The following is a 19,716-nucleotide window of genomic DNA, read 5'->3' on the forward strand; positions in this document are numbered from 1 at the left end:
AGCTAGCCGGTACAACGTTCGACCCCATGTTTTGCCATATATGACGCTATACATGTGAGCTAAGCCTTAGTTATGAGATGATTTGATAGTGACGTATAATTGTCCAAGGCAAAATATGTCAAAAAGTTTGCAAAGTCTCATATAGCCTGTAGTCGGACTATGCCTGTCCTTAAATGCCCTAGCCCGAACTTTCAGTAAGATTCTGCATATATTCCTCACTACACGGCTGTTCCCACACCTCTGTTACCATTCGCCACAAAGTATTACTGCGGAGTGATATTTCGAGGGATCAGTGAGCGATTTGGAAAGTTCCCCGGGCTGTGGGGCTGTGGGATGGGAATTCACATAACAGACTAAATCGAGACATTCTAAAGATGTCACGGTATACCTAACAAGGTATCACACCAACAATGAGAGTAATGTACATTCGCTTTAGAAAAAGGTATTTTCCTATATGATATAGAGATATAAATCAAAGAACAGATGGTGTGAAAATAAGGAGGATTGAAGGGGATTAAAGCTGTGTAGAATTTCTTTTGTCTAAATGAGGACTATTATTACGAGAGAGCAATCAGAACAACCGGTTCACATGCACAGTAGTTGTTGTGTTCTCTGTGTGTATTGGGTGATCAAGAAGGGATTTGGGTTAGGTATGCTAAACTTGTTCCTTTTATAGCACAAACTTTAAAATGCCACCTTATGGATATAAATGCAAGTGCCATGATAGGCCAAGCCATCAGCTATCTTGTGTTCGGTAGGATATGGCAGTTGAAAAACTATTTCTTGTTGGCAGAATAGATGTCAGGGGCGTATCCAGGGGGGGGCGCAACAGGCGCGCGCCCCCCCTATTGGCCGTCACCAAAAAAAAAAAAGTTTAGCCAAAAAAAAAAAAAAAAATTGATGACGACCTTTATGTGAGATGTCGGTGATCGCTCAACCCCCCCCCCCTCCCGTATGCTTTATTTTTTGTTTGCCAAATAAAGATTCTGGCGAAGTTCGGCGGCATAATAGTTTTAGAAACATAGATGGTAATTGTGTTTGTATTATCACTATAAACACTAAGTGACATGCCAGCCATACTAAATTGTGCATTTTGTGTCCATATTTACTGGAAATGTTGCTTATTATTAAGGTCGAAAAATGGATCACATATGGCCATGGGCGGCGATCCTGGGTGGAGGGGGGATATATCCCCCCATGAAAATGGGTGGAGGGGATGTAATGCACCATATCCCCCCCCCCCCCACCAAATGCCAGGGATAAGAATATTTTCATGCCTACATTTATGCATCTTCGTTAATGTACGGCTCTTTTTTAGCTTCATTTCTCGCCTACCATAAACGCAGTGCGATCTTTTCAAATAAAGCGTCTTTATAAAGCAAAAATAGTTGACTGTAGGCTTCATTGGCCCTATAACAACAAAATGTATTATTGCGCCCACGGTATTGATATAGTACATATATGCACCCTCATAGTATTCATAGAGGCCCTATAGTAGGCCTACACACGTACATGTTCCCTCGAACAGCTGAGAATCTCATGTAACCAGGGTAATGCTTAATACACGTTTCACCTGGATGCCCTAGCAATCGGTACCTAGGAATGTCACTATGTGTAATTGTGTATTGCATGTGTATAGGCCTATAATAGCCTGCATGAGGCCATTTTCTTCATCGAATAATATAAAAGAGCTCTCGAACATTCTAACGTTGCGCCTGAAACAAGATTGACAGGGGCAATTTTCCCAAAATAACACCCGAAATTAAAAAAAAAGTATTTTGGATCCTGATTATGAGATATTTCGGACATGACATCCCTATTTTAAAGTTGGGTATATGCCGCTTGGAAACCTCGGGAAGTGCCGTTTCCGGCCATCTAGAGGGTTTGTTAATCCCAAAATTTTCTTGTACGCTTCGCGCCAACTCATGGTGGCGCTACGCTTAGATAGTCAACAAGGTCATATCCCCCCCCCCCCCACTCGGAAGTACTGATCGCCGCCCATGCATATGACACCATTTTGCATTTCAGCCCTTCTTCGAAAGCAAAAATTGTACACCCCTCCCCTTAGACCCATCCCCCAGGACGGCGATCATTCATGCCTGGCGCCCCCCCTATTGGAAAATCCTGGATACGCCCCTGGATGTTGAATCGGGTAAACCATGGTATACACTCGTTACTAATTAGAGCTAGGACAGGGACGCAACCATCTACGTACGGGGGGGGGGGGCTTATATATTATATCGTCCAGGAGTGGGGTCTAATGGGAGAGGTGGCCGCAAGCTGCAAGCTGACCGAAGTCAGTCTCTTAGATTCATATTTTAACGTCCATGTTTATGAATTGTCAATTATCAACAACTCTGTAACTTGACGACATACATTAATCTTGGAGTGACTCGAACTCGGGACCTTATGATTGAAATGCACCGGCGTTAACCACTGAGCTAACACACGTGGTAATAATTAAAAGATAAAAACGATTAATATTGTGGTAGACGGATATAAGTGATGCTCTTCTATTTTCACTAACACTCAAACAAGTCACCAGTTTGTAATATACAGCAAAGGTTTGCACTTATCAAATAATTTCCTTGAATTGAGTGCACCGAAATATCCAGCTCGTTCGTCACCGTTATATACATTATTGTACAATGGAACTGAGATAACAAAATTGTATCGTTTGAAGTATAGCGTATTCACATATACGGAAACATTCGGGACAAAGAAAAGTAAAGAATTTTCGGCTATAACTTTATCAAACATAATGGGAATGTCCCTTGTGACATGCTAAATTGACTGTCTGTTGTTTCATGGAATTAAGATTAAGATTAAGAAAAAAAACTGGCGGTTTAGCTATTACATGTGAAGCACGCCCTAAGTTAGTGTCATAAAACATAACTTACATAATTATAAGGAAAAAATTCAAGCAAGAGGATTGTGATCGTGGAAATAACCTTATCAACAGATTGGGAACGCCCCTTATATCAAATCAGGGCAAATAAAATATCTGTTGTTTGGTTTGTGTATTGTTATTTTTTTTTTTGGGGGGGGGGGGGGTTGTAAGAATAATAACAGTATTGAACAGTGTTGCTACTGAAATGAATGCCAATATTAATTCCTGTTAATAGGTTCATTTTGTTCACTGATTCAACATTTACAAAAACCCATCTCCATTACAGTAAAATAAGACAATGCAGCACATGTGGCTCGATGATGTCATATTTAGACTTGCTTAAGTCTTCGCCCTTTGTGGAAAGGACCGCTAAGTCTATGATATCTCCCAAATGGAATAAGATATTACTTAGCCGTTTGTGGAAGGTTGTTCATGAAAAGCAATCTCTACCATGCACAGAGAAAAATAAATGATGGTTGGTTCTAACTCCCTGTTAACCTAAGAGGGAAAATAGTTTGCGGTTATAAAATACTTGTTGAAAAAGTTTGAGTATTTAGTGGGTTATTTGACTTTAATATATATGAATATTAGTTCCTGCATGCCTTTGAGTTATGGCTGGAAGAATTACAGCACAATTTAAATGTTATCAAGTATTGGCCACAAATAGGCTAGAAATACAAAATAATGGGAAGCTATAGTACAAACCTATATTGAGTATTTTACATAAATTCTCAAGGTATTTTTTTCACTCTATACACTGAGACATCGCATATTGTCTCATTTAACACTCATGTCTTCAAATAATTTTACAGTTCACAAAGACCACAGAAAAAAGTTAATGCAAATTAGTTTCAAAACCGTTTAAAGCACGATTAAAAGCGGTAGCATCGATTACTGCTGTTCTGTAATTCATTCCCCCCCCCCCCCCAATTGATTAAACATATAAGCAACATCTTAACCGGCACTCAGTTCTCAAGAGGTCTTTACCTGTTACCAACACTACTTAAAGAGGTAATTTCGCATTAGCCTGTTTCAAGTCATCTTTTGTAACGTTGGTACGTTTTATCTGAGAACGAATATAAGCCGCGAGCGTTTTGCTGGGGGCCAGAGGTTGGAAGATGGGTAAATGTGACACCTGCCTGATATTGAGGTTGAGGTTCAATAATCCTTAATACTCCATCCGCCACAACAAAGCTGGCAATGAACACTTTAAAACAAACCTATGACCATTCAATTTCAACACTTCTTCCAACTTTTCATTCGAACTGGCAGCTTCCCTTCATCCAACAGCAACAATATGTGCTAGCTAACTTACTCTGACATATACATCACACATGCACTGTAGGGGTAAGGCAAAAGACGCGACTTTTCTCTGTGGTTACCCATGTGTGGAAAAGACGCAGTCCAAATAAATCTTCTTTCAGTTATTTAACCCACTTTTCGCAACTGAGGACGGACTAGAAGTCCGAAATATACATTGTTAGTATATTTGTTTTGTTATCTTGCTGCAGTTTTCTTTTTGCCAGACTCATGAAAGCGTTTCGTTTCAAATAAATACAAGAAAATAACGATGTTCATGCATGCCAGAACTATGTTTACTTGAGTTGTCGGTTTGCGTCGATTTGGTATGCATGCTAGATAACGTTCATGAATATACATGTTCGTTGCCAGGAGTTCTGAGTTATGGGGCGGGACCAGCAAATTAAGGAGGGGCACAATATCTGTGTCCTGTAAGTTGCAGTGAAACAACTGCTCAATGTTTTTTCGCTACTATTCGACAAGCTATAAAGTATAGTATAGGCTATGAAAATACGGTAGCCTATTATAGTATAACATATTTCATGTCATTGTGCTACTGTAGTAACTTACGGGGAGCACCATCCAAAAGTAACACTGTATACTGATACGCCTTCCATCGTTTAAAGGGTGTGAAGACTCGCGCAAAAAGAAACGTCTAATGCCGGTAAACTGACCTAGTTTAGAATGAGGTGTAACAGAAGTGTTAGACACCGCCATCGATCCCAGAAAATACGCACACAGCTTGCTACCTTCGGTAATTAGACACTAGTGTACAGACAGTATACAGCTGCGGTCAATTCCCACAGCACAGTGTACACACGATACAACGATGGACATCTCAGGTCCAGCTAAAGATAACAAGGTATTACGTTTCATTACTGTCTGCATTTTGTAGGGACAAGCAGAAAACTTCACTTGCAAGCAACGGAGAGTTAACTTTTTCAGAGCGTGGCACGCGATTTGGGGCGAGTCTTCAATGCCTTTAAAATAAAAACTGATGCACAACTATATTGACAATCTGCCCATGGGGGAACAATGCCCCCCCTCCCACTCCCCTTCCCTCTACATCCACGTGCCAGCCAGGATGCTGGCATTTGAGAAAACATAATCTGCTGCTCGTGATTAACTATACCAAAGAACGATAAAATTATGGCCCAAAATTTGTTAGTTTCCTGGCTTTGGTATGTACCATTGATGCAACTAAATAACCGGAACTATTGACATAATATACTAGCAGTGATCACATACAGTGTAAACGGTTAAAGGTTTTTTGCCTTTAGCTTTACTCATGCCATCAATTTAAAAGCCATCTTTCCAGACCAAGGTGTTAACGAGTTTCATAGTTCTGTCGCAATACGCGCAATATCTCTCATAATAGACTTTGACCTACGAAAGGAAGGATATCGCTTTCCATCGTATTCATTGGTGATATATAAAGAAACACGAGGGTGTTATTATCACTAACAACGTACCGGTTACTGCCATTTCACAATCATAACTGACTTCGTTAAGCACACATCTATTATATACCAACGCGATTAACAACAGAAAAGAGTCTTAATTCGTCAACAAAGGAGAATATTGTAAAGCAGAATAATGTGGCAAACAGGATATTTATTGGGTGTTTTATTGGTGGTATGCAGTGTTGTTGCAGAAATGGGAGTTTATGTCGACATTGAGGAAGGAAGGGTTCTGGGCAAGACAATAGAATTTACCGAAGAAGAATTTGCGAATGTTTCGGCCAAAATTAATACATTTAAGGTAAGCAACTGTCTGTTTATTAACGGTTATATATACTGTCACCTCATTTATCTGTTGGTAATTTTAAATAAACAATCAAATTAAGTTTAATGATTTGCAGAGACTGGGTACCTTATGTACTAGTGTTAATAGTATCATTCTTCCCTTTGCAAAGGTTTTAAATATTAATTATTTTAATTATTTAATTATTCTTAGGGCTATGTCAGCAATGCGATATGCATTCAAGTTGGTCAAATATTTTAACCAACAATGGGTGCGTATGTATCCAACCAGCGTTGGTTCAAGTTCTACAAGAAATCTACAAGTAAAATACAATCTTGACCAATCTATCACATTTTTGGTAATTATATTGGGTAAATTGTCTTAATTTCTTAATTTTGTGGGGAAAACGATAGCCTTTTTATGGTACAAAACATCCACATATTTATGCATGATAATATTGTGTTCTTGGTGGAACAACAAAGGTAGAAATTAAAAAAAGTATAATACAAAGCTTGTGAAACAAACCCCTCCTCCTCCCCTCCCCCCCCCCCCCCTCACCCATGATCCAACTCACAGCTTCGTAGCTTGCTCCGTTGGTGAGAAATTGCAATTAATTCACTTTATTTGTGGATGCGCATTGGGAAATATGATATCACGGTAGTCATGGATGAAGTCATAGAGTGTTAGCTCAGTGGTTAACGCCGGTGCCTTTCAATCATAAGGTCCCGAGTTCGAGTCACTCCAAGATTAATGTAAATCGACCAGTTACAGAGTTGTTGACAATTGACAATTCATAATCATGGACGTTAAATATGAATGTAAGAGACTGACTTCGGTCAGCTTACGGCTTTGATAAGCCAATGATGGCTTCTTCGCGAGTTCCTGCTTGCAGGAGGATCTAAAATACATACATACATACATACATAAAAGTTGCACCACTTTCTAACAAGTCTTATATAGACAAACCACCTCGTGCACCTTGGTTCGACGCATGCCACCTGGAGAAACCAGGGAGCTGCTACTCTAGAGTGGCAGCTCCCTGGACGTTGTCGTTGTTTGCGTAGCTGGGAGAGGAAATCCATAAAGACAGGATTGACAGTACACATAGACATTTTCAAGGCTACATGGAATGCTTATCGGAATGATCTTTGCAAAGCGTACAAATCGTATCATCATAAGAGAATAGTTGAAGCAGACCAAAACAAAAGACATGTCCCACATATTAGACTCGGTCATCGGTATAACCGTAAACCGTAAACCGGAAGTCTATGGCATCTGTTTTCCGTGGGAATGTCAAAGCAGCAAGTTTACCAAACATATTTATTGTTCACCTTGAAGATCGAAAGTATCCGTCGGACACTTCCGTTATTTCCACCGAGTGATCACTTCTGTCAGGCTCCCTCCGTGTTTGCTTCGTTCAGAACAACAACATGTGATGAAGTAAGAAAATTAATATCTAGTCTTCCAAACAAGTCCTGCGAGCTCGATCCCATCCCGGCATCGCTTCTGAAAGACTGCAGTCAGTGGCGGAGCGTCCATACAGTCAGGGGGGGGGGGGCGAATGCCCCCCTGACGGACTCAAATAGACTGCTAGCGCCCTTTTCAGCTTTTTACCACTTTTTACTTATTCGCGATTATTTACTTTTTTATTGCGCTCTCATCTACCTATTGACATTTGTCACATTTTGTTGACGATGACACCTATTTATTCTTCGTTTATCTGCAAATTAGCAAGGGCTAGAAAGGGTAATTTCCGGCGATCTAGGGAGTACCTTTACTCAAAACATTTCTGTACGCTCCGCGCCAACCTGTGGTGGCGCTCCGCTTGGAGAGTGTCGAAAGCGCCCCAACAGACCATTCTCGACCCCCTGACCAATACCCCAGCTCCGCCACTGACTGCAGTGACCAGTTAGCACCGATTATCACCAAAATAATCAATTCATCATTGACGTCGGGTGAATTCCCTGAGTCGTTGAAACATGCTCTTGTTAGGCCTCTGCTGAAAAAACATAATTTAGAACGGGACATCTTTAAAAACTACAATCCAGTGAACAATCTTGCCATTATTTCTAAATTAATTGAGAAACGTGTCTGTGGTGAACTCAAAGAACATTTAACTCGTAATAAAATGTATGCTAAATGTCAGTCGGCTTATCATGGTGGTCATAGCACAGAGACTGCACTCCTCCGGGTGCAGAATGACGTGCTGAATTCTCTCGATAACAGGCGAGATATCATTCTCATTATGTTAGATTTGTCGTCTGCTTTCGATACGATCACCATGACATACTGCTACACAGGTTGGTTCGGGATCGATGGCGTGGTACATCAGTGGTTCAGTTCATATTTGAGGGCCGAAGGACGCTGCGGGTGAAGGCTGGGTCCGTTTTGTTTAATGCCAAAACCGTCAGATTTTGGTGTTCCCCAGTGTTCCGTGCTGGGACCAGTGCTATTCAGTCTGTACACAGTGCCTTTGGAGGATATAATTCTCCGGCATGGTTTCCAGTATATAATGCTGACGACACCCAGATGTACGTCACCTTTTAATGGCGACCAAGCTCCATTGAAAGCTATTGAGAACTGTGTTGAGGAGATCCGCGGTTGGATGAGAGAAAATATATTGTATTAAACGACGGCAAAACTGAAAATTCATTTCTCTTCGAAATTTCCTGGCAAAGGTCCTGTATACCCAAGTGTGATGTGCAGATAGGCGGCGTCAATATATCCCCCTCGGCTAGTGTATGCAATCTTGGTGTGATCATGGACTCGGCTGGGACCATGTTGGCTCATGTTACAAACTTGTGTAGATCAGCTTCGTTTGCTTTGTGGAAGATAGGTATACCAGAAATATGCTAGATCAGAGCGCAACTGAAAAACTTATTCATAAACGTACTTTAACATTAAAATTCTTGACCACAGGGTATTCCTTATGCAGAAAGGCCCATGAGGTTTAGTAAACCAATGCCAAAGCAGAATTGGACCGAAGTGTTCAATGCCACTGAGTTTGGACATTCTTGTCCTCAACTTATCATCCCGGAATTCCAGGGAGCGGTGCCCTACGAAACTGATGAAGATTGCCTGGCACTCAACGTCTATGCTCCAAATCAAACGGTAGGTACAAAATATTCAACTTGGTAGTTAGTTGGTAGCCGCAAAGAAAAATGTCCCACCCCCTTGCCACCCTTCTATCTCTTCCCACATACTTTTCAACCCCAACTTGTACCCTTGGGGCCCAAGATCTCTCGAAAGGGAGAGGCAAGTATCGGAGATATCGAAATCGCCACTTAAAATAGAAGTGCATATAATGAAACATTTGTGAGAATGTATAGAATGTATGTGCTTTAAGGGTGCTAATATATTACCCCATTTGTACCTGGTTATGTTAAAAAATTACATGTTTGTGAGCTAATTTATATTTCTATAAAAATAAAAAATAATCAGAATTTGTAATATTTATGCTTCAAATATAGGAACAAAAACTACCAGTCATGGTATTTATACACGGTGGTGGATATACAACCGGCTCCAGCATGACGCCGAGCTTTTCAGGTATCCCATTGGCTGCCATCGGTCACGTGATTGTCGTCACCATTAACTACAGAGTAGGAGCTCTTGGATTTTTGTCGACGGGTAAGAAAAGTAATTGATCTGACTAGCTATGGAGGATATCACAGTTCAAATTGTCATTTATGCATACTTGAATATATATATATATATATATATATATATGTATATGTATATATATATATATATATATATATATATATATATATATATATATATATATATATATATATATAATATATATATATAAATATTTGTAAACTCTGCGTGTCAATCTGTTAAAGATGCTAGATGTAAGTCGATTTAGTATTTAGGTCTCTGACTTTACAGTGTGATATTTTTGAAGAAAGGTCACCTGGTCCTTTTTCCACCCCACACCTCTTACATCGAAATTGTAACCATGTGATCACGACTATACTAGGTCAATCACGACTACATATGCTACGTCAAGTGAGTATCACGAATCCATTAGAAGGAAAAGGAATAGGCATTACACATGATCAGGTCAAAGGTTGGTGACCGATCAACTGTGTACTGTTTATCATGATATTAGCCAAAAGTGCCAGGAGCGATGCTTGTTATAAGTCGATTTAGATCTCTGACTATATATAGCATGATATTTGGAGGAACTTTTATGATTCAAGAATGTATGACATTTTTGATGCATTCATGTATATACTTTCCGATATTAAATGTATCATAATATATATAAATCTCAATATTTATACTTCATATCTTTTAATATTTATTTTCATAAGACACAATTTTACATCACAGTTTGTTTTTGATTGTTTACAAAAAATCTTCTATTAATTAGGTGACGAGGCTGCTCCTGGCAATTACGGTCTGTTGGATCAAGCATTAGCATTACAGTGGGTTCGACGAAATATTGAAGGTAAGTGCATTATGATATACTTATGCAAGGCAAATGTGAGTGATAATGTTACAATCATTTTGTTACGCCCATAGAATGATGTATAGATATTCTTCTATACATATACAAGTCTGTCATGAAAGAGATATGTTGGAACAGTTTATGTTAGCGGGAGACAATGGCAAAGAAGTAACTTAAGGAATTGTAGAACGGACATTCCCATGCATTACAACATATATACACTCATGCATGGTAAAACGATATAATTGATTGTACAAAATGACCGTTTTGAGCCTTGCATCAATCTTGTAATTTATTCTGTTGTTTGGCTAGTTTTATACACAACTTGTTAATTGAGGTAGAGTATAACTGTAAAATATACCGAACTTTAAAATATAATATGATCACGTGCTCTCAGTACTACTGTAACAGGTTGGAGCAAAGGTTCATTTTGACATGTGACTGTGCGATTTGATTTCCATCCAGTGACTCTTTCTGTCCTAAATTTTTGACATTTAATGTATTTAAAATACCTTTTTAGAAGTATTTCCTTAATACTTAATGTGTGTATACATGTTTTCTTCTCCTATAAGCTTTCGGTGGAAACTCCTCAATGGTCACCATCTTTGGTGAAAGTGCTGGAGGAAGTAGTGTAGATATGCACGTAGTCTCTAAAGGCAGTCACGGACTCTTCGACCAAGCCATTACCGAGGTTAGATTAATGTGCTCATCTCATGTCATAGAAAGTCATTCAATGATTCCGACGGCGCTTCACGGTGCGTTATCGCAGTTTCGGGTCAGGTCGAGCGACACAAACGCACCCATGGATCGCATTTTTCCAAAACAATGCAGGGCGAGTATACCTGGGAAAAACAGCTCGAAAAAAATTATCTTGACTTCAACTTGGACATCACAATGTCGAATATTTGTCAAATATTCGTATGCAAATCTGTCATGGATTAGAACAGATTTTATTGTCTGTTGTTATAGTAACACCTGCGACTTCGCTTTGCGCATGTCCGGTCGTGCGTGGAGTCATGAAATAGGTTATTGAACCTTTCACGCTGAAATTTCAATATTTTATGGAAATGTTGCCGACCATTGTCTCTGATGTCATTATTGAAATAAAAGTACACATTGAGGAAATATTTAACGAAATTTAAAAAAAAAGAGTAGACCTTTTCATTTGATTCTTTAATTTGCGGAGATTTTACCGAACCGACACCAATCATTAGCTAATCTCATACAAAGATTGCGAACGATAACACTACGTTCTCATTATCTTTTCCAAGCATAATCAAAGAGTTAATGATAACAGTGAATTCTGATCAAATAGTAATACTCAGTATTCTTTAATAGTTTTCATCACGCACAAAATAAAGTAATCTAGAAGACAAAAATTAACGCTTTCCACCAGGTAGTAACATCCGGGAACGTAAATTGTCTTGCTAATGAATTGCATTGTTATGGATTTTTAGTGTCAAAAGAGAGAAAGAAAAAACCTTTTCAAAATAACCTAAAAGCTACGTAAGAACCCGTTCATATAACTCTACACAGTCATGGTTTGACATCGTACCATGGGTTCAGTTGCGCGAAGTTATACTTATAACTTCAGTTTTGGTATGATGTTCCCATCCGGAGAGCGGAACAAGTGGTTAACGAGACATCTTCTTTTCTTTATCCACAGAGTGGACAAGCTGTCGCATTTTGGAACATTCGGGGAGAATTTGAAATGAAAAAGAGACAATTTGCCTTCCAGTTGGGTAAACTGGTCAATTGCAGTACAACGGACAGCACCGAACTGGTAGAATGCTTACGTCTTGTTGACGCAATGGTTCTGGAACAAACCGTCGCCATGGTAACAGACGAGTGTTTATTAAACTAAGTTCATTTCTAGTATTAAATGTTATAGCTGATTATGAAGCAAAGGAAAATGTTGGATAAGTTTTAATATTGATAATTGAAGGAGAAACAAACCCAACCATGATGTTTGCTCTATGTGACAGAGATAACAGTCACGAACCAGGGGCGTAGCGAAGGGGTTTTTGTTGGGGGGGGGGTGTGGAGAATTTGATTTGCCGACGGATCTGGAAGTGGTGACTGAAATGGGGGAGGGGTCTAAGGGAGGGGGTCTACCCCTCCCCTTTGGAAAATTTTTAGTTTTGAAACGTCCTTAGATGCAATCTGGTGCATATTTTAAGTCAAATTTGATTTGCCGACGGATCTGGAAGTGGTGACTGAAATGGGGGAGGGGTCTAAGGGTAGGGGGTCTACCCCTCCCCTTTGGAAAATTTTTAGTTTTGAAACGTCGTTAGATGTAATCTGGTGCATATTTTAAGTCAAATTTGATTTGCCGACGGATCTGGAATTGGTGACTGAAATGGGGGAGGGGTCTAAGGGTAGGGGGTCTACCCCTCCCCTTTGGAAAATTTTTAGTTTTGAAACGTCCTTAGATGCAATCTGGTGCATATTTTAAGTCAAATTTGGCACGGAAGAAGCTCCCGTTCTCCTTTTATCTATTCAGCTTTCCTTCTTTCTTCCCCTTCCGCTCTCTTCACCATTTCTCCTTTTGCCGACAGACCCAAAATTTGCCGACAGCGACCAAATTATTGGGGGGGTGTGACACCCCCCCCACACCCCCCGCTCGCTACGCCCCTGTCACGAACCACCCTGGTCGTGAAAGGTCGTGACTAACCTTTGACTTCCCTTTGTTGCTTTTATTTTCATATTTTCAAGGTGAGAACGCCAACAGTATTGACAACTGATTCAGGTATATATCTGTATGTGGCTTGATGATGTCATAACTAGACTTGCTCAAGTATTTGGTCGTGCGTATGGAGGAACATTAAACTATGATATCTCTCAAAATGCATAAGGTTATTTCTCAGCTGTTTGGGGAAGCAGTTCATTCGTATCTCTATTGTATAGACTAATGGTTGGGTTTGGTTCTCCTTTAATTAGGTTTTACTCAGTCGTTTTTTCATCAATTAAAATCTTTGATTCATAATATCACTCTTTGCTAAAATAATTGAGAGACCATTCTAATGAATATATATTATATGTCCTTCCTGCAGAACTTGATTCACATGGGTCCAACAATAGACGGACATTTCATTGACGATTATCCGCGTGCGATTACAAACCGCGGTGAATTCAAACATTGCCCGATGATGATCGGTTTTAACCGCGATGAAGGATCGGTTAATGTTTTGTTCGATCTCCCAGGACATTATTTAGATAAAGAACCACCATTTGTCAACGAAGAGGATTTTGATATGGTTTGTAAAACTGACTACTTGTATAAAATATATTAAATGAAATGGAAATAAACGACAAAGGCAAATGAATATATATATATATATATACCTCCAATATTTTAACAGTTGTTGGTAACCGTATAACATATGACAACGTTTTGTCCAGGTGTTTCGTCATCAAATTCTTATATGTCGTAAGCGAACGCCGATTATGTCAAGGTAGTAGGATGGGGTTCATAATTGACGGGACCGGGTTGGTGTCCTAAATTATGGAAAATTACATTATTAACTTCAATCTTCGTGTACCCTACAACATTTTAACTGGGATGATTTATCATTGGCAAAATTAAGCAGACAAAAAAAAAACTAGAAAGCGAAATATGAATATTAACATCCTGCAGATTTAGACCCTTCCCCTAAAATCACACCCCGCCCTTCGCAACCCCTAAAGTTTCTAATTTCTACCTTCTCCGTATGCAGCTCGTTGCCAAGTCCCTGACAACGATCAGTGGGTTCACATCTGACCTCTTGGAAGACGCCGTCAAACAGGAATATGTTGATTGGGCTGATGCAGAGACACCAGGCTACGACTACTTCCATACTATCGTTAGTGTCTATGGTGACGATGAGTTTAGCTGCCCTGCCATACTCACCGCCAGGGCACACGCAATGATGACGTCACAACCGGTTTATCTTTATCATTTTACTCATGTTCCAGAGTGGTGAGTACACGAAGTTATCTCGACATACGTAATCCTGCATTCCCAAGAAAGTTAAAATGTACATATTCAAATATCTCATTGAGTATGGTATACCTTTTTCGGTCGTCTGGAGTCGTGGCATATAACCAATTTAGCTATTTAGCAATAAATTTGAAACATTGTAAGAATTGAAAATCAGGATAAAGACACATTTTCGAATTCATTTATTTTAATATTCTATCGACTTTTTAGACGTTAATGGTGTTATCTCACCGGCGTCCCACGAGATATTTCCTTAAAGTCATTTGGTCAACGTTCTTTTTGTTCTTACGCCTCTGCTTCTCTCTGGAATGCCCTCCCGGCTGACATTCGCCTAAACGACAATTTAAACTCCTTTAAATCTATTTTAAAGACTCACTTATTTGTAAATGCTTATGTTTGATTTGTTCTTTCTTTAGCGCTTAGAGGCTTTTGCATTTTGCGCTTTATAAATTCCTATTATTATTATTATTATTTTTGTTATTATGACTATCGAATTTCCAGCGGGTTTAACATTATTGTGTGTGTGTGTATTTAAAGGTTGTTTTTTTTTTTGGTATTAAAAGAAATGGTGTTAAAGTTACTTTCAGTCCAAGGTATTATGTAAAGCGATCCAATGTTTGTCTGAAGAAGGGGATTGTGTCCCCCAATCGAAGATCTGTTCAGAAGTCTCTTTGTAAAAAACTGAGAAATACTTTCCAGACTTTTCACACTTTTCAGGCTGAATTATTTTAGTTTGATGCAGACTTTTAGTAGGAGTATACAAAAGCATGCGTATATACAAGTACAAGTAGAATTCCCGCTGGTTATATGAGTACGAGTATATCAATGCAAGGTTCTAAATGTGTGTAAAGGTATACTTAATTTTACACTATATAGTGTATACTATAGATGCCAAGATGCGTATAGTACGAATAGGAGTACAGACTGGATTAGGGCGATTACGAGTACAAATCCATGAAGTGAACAAGACATCTATGCTTATACGAGTATATGGACTCTTTGAGGAATACCCACCGAAACATTCATTCTAAATAGGTCTATAGATTCTTTAGTTTTCAGTTCGGAAATATGAACAAAATTCTACTATGTGACATATCCAGTATGGTTTGACGTTGTTGTTGTTGTTCTCGTCCACGTCGTCACCTTTTGCCTCCTTTTACATTTGACATTTAATAGGTCAATCTTCGAGATAAATGGAACAGGACCGGGGTGGCTTGGAGCTGGTCATGCAGAGGAAATTCCTTTTGTCTTTGGTTATCCGTTTCTACCCGAGTTGGATGGTTACCATGGACCAATGACAGACGAGGAGAAAGAACTATCAGTGAAATTGATTAAATACTGGACACACTTTGCCTGGACAGGGTATATCTTTAATCTACATGCATAAATAATATTATACGTCACTAAAGATACTATGGGTATACTATGAGTTATTATTTTTTTTTAATCTATATTTTGCAGTAAAACTGGAATCGTGAACATAAACATGTAGCATACACTATGTAAATATAAATAGATAAATATATAGATAAATAACGCAACAAAAATCATCCAAACCAAGCAGCATGTCGATGTTGAAAGTAAAAGCTTATCAGTTGCGTTATTCTTTCGGCGAATCGTGGATGACGTCACAACGGCCACTATTACATGTATACAGAAACGAATCATCGAACTACAAAGTAACAAATAGATCCTAAAAATCTATATACGTGGAAGCTGTACATCTGTGGATCACACAAAATTGTGATTCCGATTATTGTTTTCGGTTAGTTGGGGGAGAAGGTGAGGAGGGAGGGAACATGGAGGAGTGGAGATGGGGAGGGTAGCAGGTGGACAAAATCCCTGTACGATGAAATTGTCAATTTCCTTGAAAATTAAGTATCGTATACTGATTAATATAGGTGAACGTTCGTGCGTGAAAGTTATATGAAACATAAAGGTGGACACTAAAGAACATGGAATAGTCCAAACTTACAATTGATCACAGAACATTAATTGATGTATATATTAATTCATGTATCGTGTATATATTAATGATCAATTATAAATAAGGTCTTTAAAATACTAATTATGATTTTCATTTTTGTTTTCTATGTCAGCCATCCAAGTTCTATCATGATCAATGGTAATATAACTGATGGGATGAACATGACAATGGATTACATGGACCCTGCTGAAGGTATGGGCATGGAGGATACCATGGTAACGAACGTCACCATGGAGATGATACACGAGTTGGCATGGTTACCATTTACCGTCCCAGAGTTATATTTCAAAGAACTTGGCCTCATGTCACACATCAAGAGGGGATTGAAGTCCGATGAATGCGCATTTTGGGACGGCTTTAAGCTGGACCTACAGAGCTACTTGGGTGAGTGTGGTATAATTACAGGTACATGCTATATTTTCAATGAGGTGGGTGGGGTGAGGGCAGGGACGGGGGAAGGTTACAAAGATGGTATGGTCAGAAATAGCACTTAGAGAATTTTTCCTATTTCTATTGTGCTCAGTCAAAAGGCTTAATAAATTATGTAGACAAGTATTTTAAAAAAACATTGCACCTCCACCCTTCCTCCTTGCGCACGTCACTGATACTGTTTTTACTATATAAGTGCTATTACTCTATAGTAACGAAATTCATTCGGAGTCCCTTAAAGCTATTAACTTATTTTCTTGTCCTAGTTTCTATGGACCAGACTGAGTTAGAATGGAGAGAAGAATTTGAGGATTGGCAAGATGACCTGGACGACTGGAGAATGTCTTACCAGAAATACACACAAAGTCCTTACTGTGGATAATAATATGTAACCCTGGACAGTTAGCAGACAGAACGCATATACGTTCCTTATAGTAAACAGAGAACAGAGTCCAGCAATGTATAGAGAAGTCCAGGTTTTCTCTAAATGAAACTGGACCGAAAGCAGCTTTTTCTGTTTTGTTTTTGTTATTTTGTTTGTTTTCATTTGCTCTCCATTCGCTGGCAAGTTAATTTTTATTTCAAATAATCATGTTAAGTAGAAAACTTGAAAACTTCTGCAGTGAGCAATATTACAGGAAAAAGTGTCTGGACGAACCTCATTTTTAATAATACTAATTGGCAGGAGTGGTAAAATTTCCGGAAATTGACAAATTAAACACAATACTAGACTATCAATTGACAAGATAAACAAACACCGTTGTATCTGAAGTATATAACATAAAAAATTATTTTGGAGTAATAGCTATATAAAACATTTGCTTTTGCAATATTAAGCATTATTTGATAAAGACATCTGGATGGGTAGATAATATTCATCGTTGATAATTGTTCGTATATATGTTTTTTAATTGCGCCATTGGGCATATAAACAATCTTTATATATCCACTTAAAATAAACATTGTTTACAATGCAGATCCATGCACCGGTTTGGCGGTAATTTCGGTTCATGTTTTCCATATGGAAAGCCCGCTTATAGTGCACCCCCCCCCCACCAAGATATGTTAATATATTATATATATTACTGTACGATATGTTTCTTGTTGGGGGGGGGGGGTGAAGCGAGGTTGCCCCCTGGTGACGCTTCTGTTTGCTATACATGGGAATGAGCACTATGTGTTGTCATCACTTTTTCAAACATCGAACAGAATAAGCCTGTTGCTATTGCTTTCTGTCATTGAAAACGATATATATATATATATATATATATACGATATACAATAAACAAATATGCTGCTGCTGTTGTATTTTTTAATATACTTTTTGTTGGCTCCTTGTTATTCCAGATTTCATTCAACGGATTTTTTTATTCAGGATTTCGCGTCCTCTCTATACACTCATTATGGCTTACACCCAACATCGATGTAATAAGCATGTATCTCTGTCTGTCTGTCTGTCTGTCTGTCTGTCTGTCTGTCTGTCTGTCTGTCTGTCTGTCTGTCTGTCTGTCTGTCTGTCTGTCTGTCTGTCTGTCTGTCTGTCTGTGTATATGTTGGCTGCTTTTGAAGACAATCTTATTTAGGTTGATCGATCATGTTACCATGAATACAAATGAATAAATGCAGACAGATCTTTATACAGGTTTTCAGAGATTCATCATCTATACACAATACCATATTGTTACGTCACGTTTTGCACCTGGCAACCGCTTCCTATCGGAGAATACAACAGCCTAAGTAATATTTACTTTGCAGTTATATGCTATAGGATAGAAATTTAAGATCGATATATATATTCTCTTTAGTCATAACAATTTCGTATGAAAGAAACCAATTTTGGCATGATATTGAGATGTAAGGAAAGAAAAAAATATGTTGCATGCTGTTATGTGTAACCAGTCTTTGTAAATTTTCATAAATTATACTATAACTAAATGCAGTCGAAATTGGGGGCAACCCGTTGCACTGACCATGTTTGATATGACGTCATGTTGAGAAAGTGAATTTTACATCTCCCATCACACTATTGACTGAAGGAATTGCAAAAGATTGTAAAATTACCGTATACATGCATGCTACACATTTGCCTATGCTCGAAATGTCTTCCAGCTAAGACGTGAATTAGCTACTACCCGACAAAACCTCAAAGTCAATGCACATAAAATGGTGATAAAATCAATAGCATATGTAAGCCAAAGCATATAACTGACAAAATTAAATGAGAAGCAATGAAGAGCACCACAATGGCGGATCGATTTACAAAGAGGAACTATTGGACCAAAAGAGCAGGTTCTACAAGTGTGGCCGCGATGAACTATCTGGGTGTGTCAAAATAAATAATTAACTCTACAGTATATGAAATGTTTCCCCGAAAGGAAAAGAGGGTGGTGTTGAAGAACGTAGCATGCAATAGACTCCGGATGTGTGACCTGATTAATTTGTACCACGTAAGATGTGTCACAGGGGTTCTACTCGTAATGCGCAAGGTTGGCATGTAATATACATTTTTGAGTAGTCGAATAAGAACTTCACTTCAGAATATATTTTTGGCAAGCAATAACTTTCGTTAAAGATATATTTCCATTTTAGTTTTTATTTAAAGCCAAGTTACGTGACCCCTATCAAATAATAGTACTAACCAAAGCTTCAGTACATGGACTATTGTGTAGGGGCTTAACAATGTCTGTATCAAACACAACATATTTAACGTGTAGAGACATTTTAACTACATTATATTATCAACATTTACTCATTTAATAGTACCAAGTACAATTGTAATGTTCCTTTGATAATTTTATGCTACATATTGAATGTTTTCACTAACATTGACAAACAGTGCAGACCCTACGATTTAAGTAATATAAAAACCTTTCTGAGAAATCACGGTCTCCCTTCGTCTGGCCAAAGAACGAAGTCTTCGGCTTTGAGTA

At 38.6% G+C, this 19,716-nt stretch overlaps 1 protein-coding gene across 1 annotated transcript; it reads left to right on the top strand.

Annotated features, from left to right (window-relative positions):
• Nucleotides 1-5,637: 5,637 nt before the first annotated feature.
• LOC139966580 (cholinesterase-like) lies at nt 5,638-18,423 on the top strand. Its single transcript, XM_071969765.1, has 11 exons — nt 5,638-5,950; nt 8,852-9,043; nt 9,403-9,562; nt 10,314-10,391; nt 10,964-11,082; nt 12,058-12,228; nt 13,445-13,648; nt 14,108-14,349; nt 15,547-15,732; nt 16,470-16,741; nt 17,053-18,423. Exons 1-11 carry the CDS (start codon nt 5,786-5,788, stop codon nt 17,166-17,168), a joined length of 1,905 nt encoding a protein of 634 aa, XP_071825866.1. The 5' UTR covers nt 5,638-5,785; the 3' UTR covers nt 17,169-18,423.
• Nucleotides 18,424-19,716: the final 1,293 nt, after the last annotated feature.

Source organism: Apostichopus japonicus, chromosome 4 (assembly GCF_037975245.1).
Source record: "Apostichopus japonicus isolate 1M-3 chromosome 4, ASM3797524v1, whole genome shotgun sequence".
NCBI classification, from domain to species: Eukaryota; Metazoa; Echinodermata; class Holothuroidea; order Aspidochirotida; family Stichopodidae; genus Apostichopus; species Apostichopus japonicus.

Coding starts and splice junctions, on each gene's coding strand:
- LOC139966580 (XM_071969765.1), top strand. CDS start 5,786: ATGTGGCAAACAGGATATTTATTGGGTGTTTTATTGGTGGTATGCAGT. Junction 5,951..8,851: donor CCAAAATTAATACATTTAAG/GTAAGCAACTGT, acceptor TCTTGACCACAG/GGTATTCCTTATGCAGAAAG. Junction 13,649..14,107: donor ACGAAGAGGATTTTGATATG/GTTTGTAAAACT, acceptor CTCCGTATGCAG/CTCGTTGCCAAGTCCCTGAC.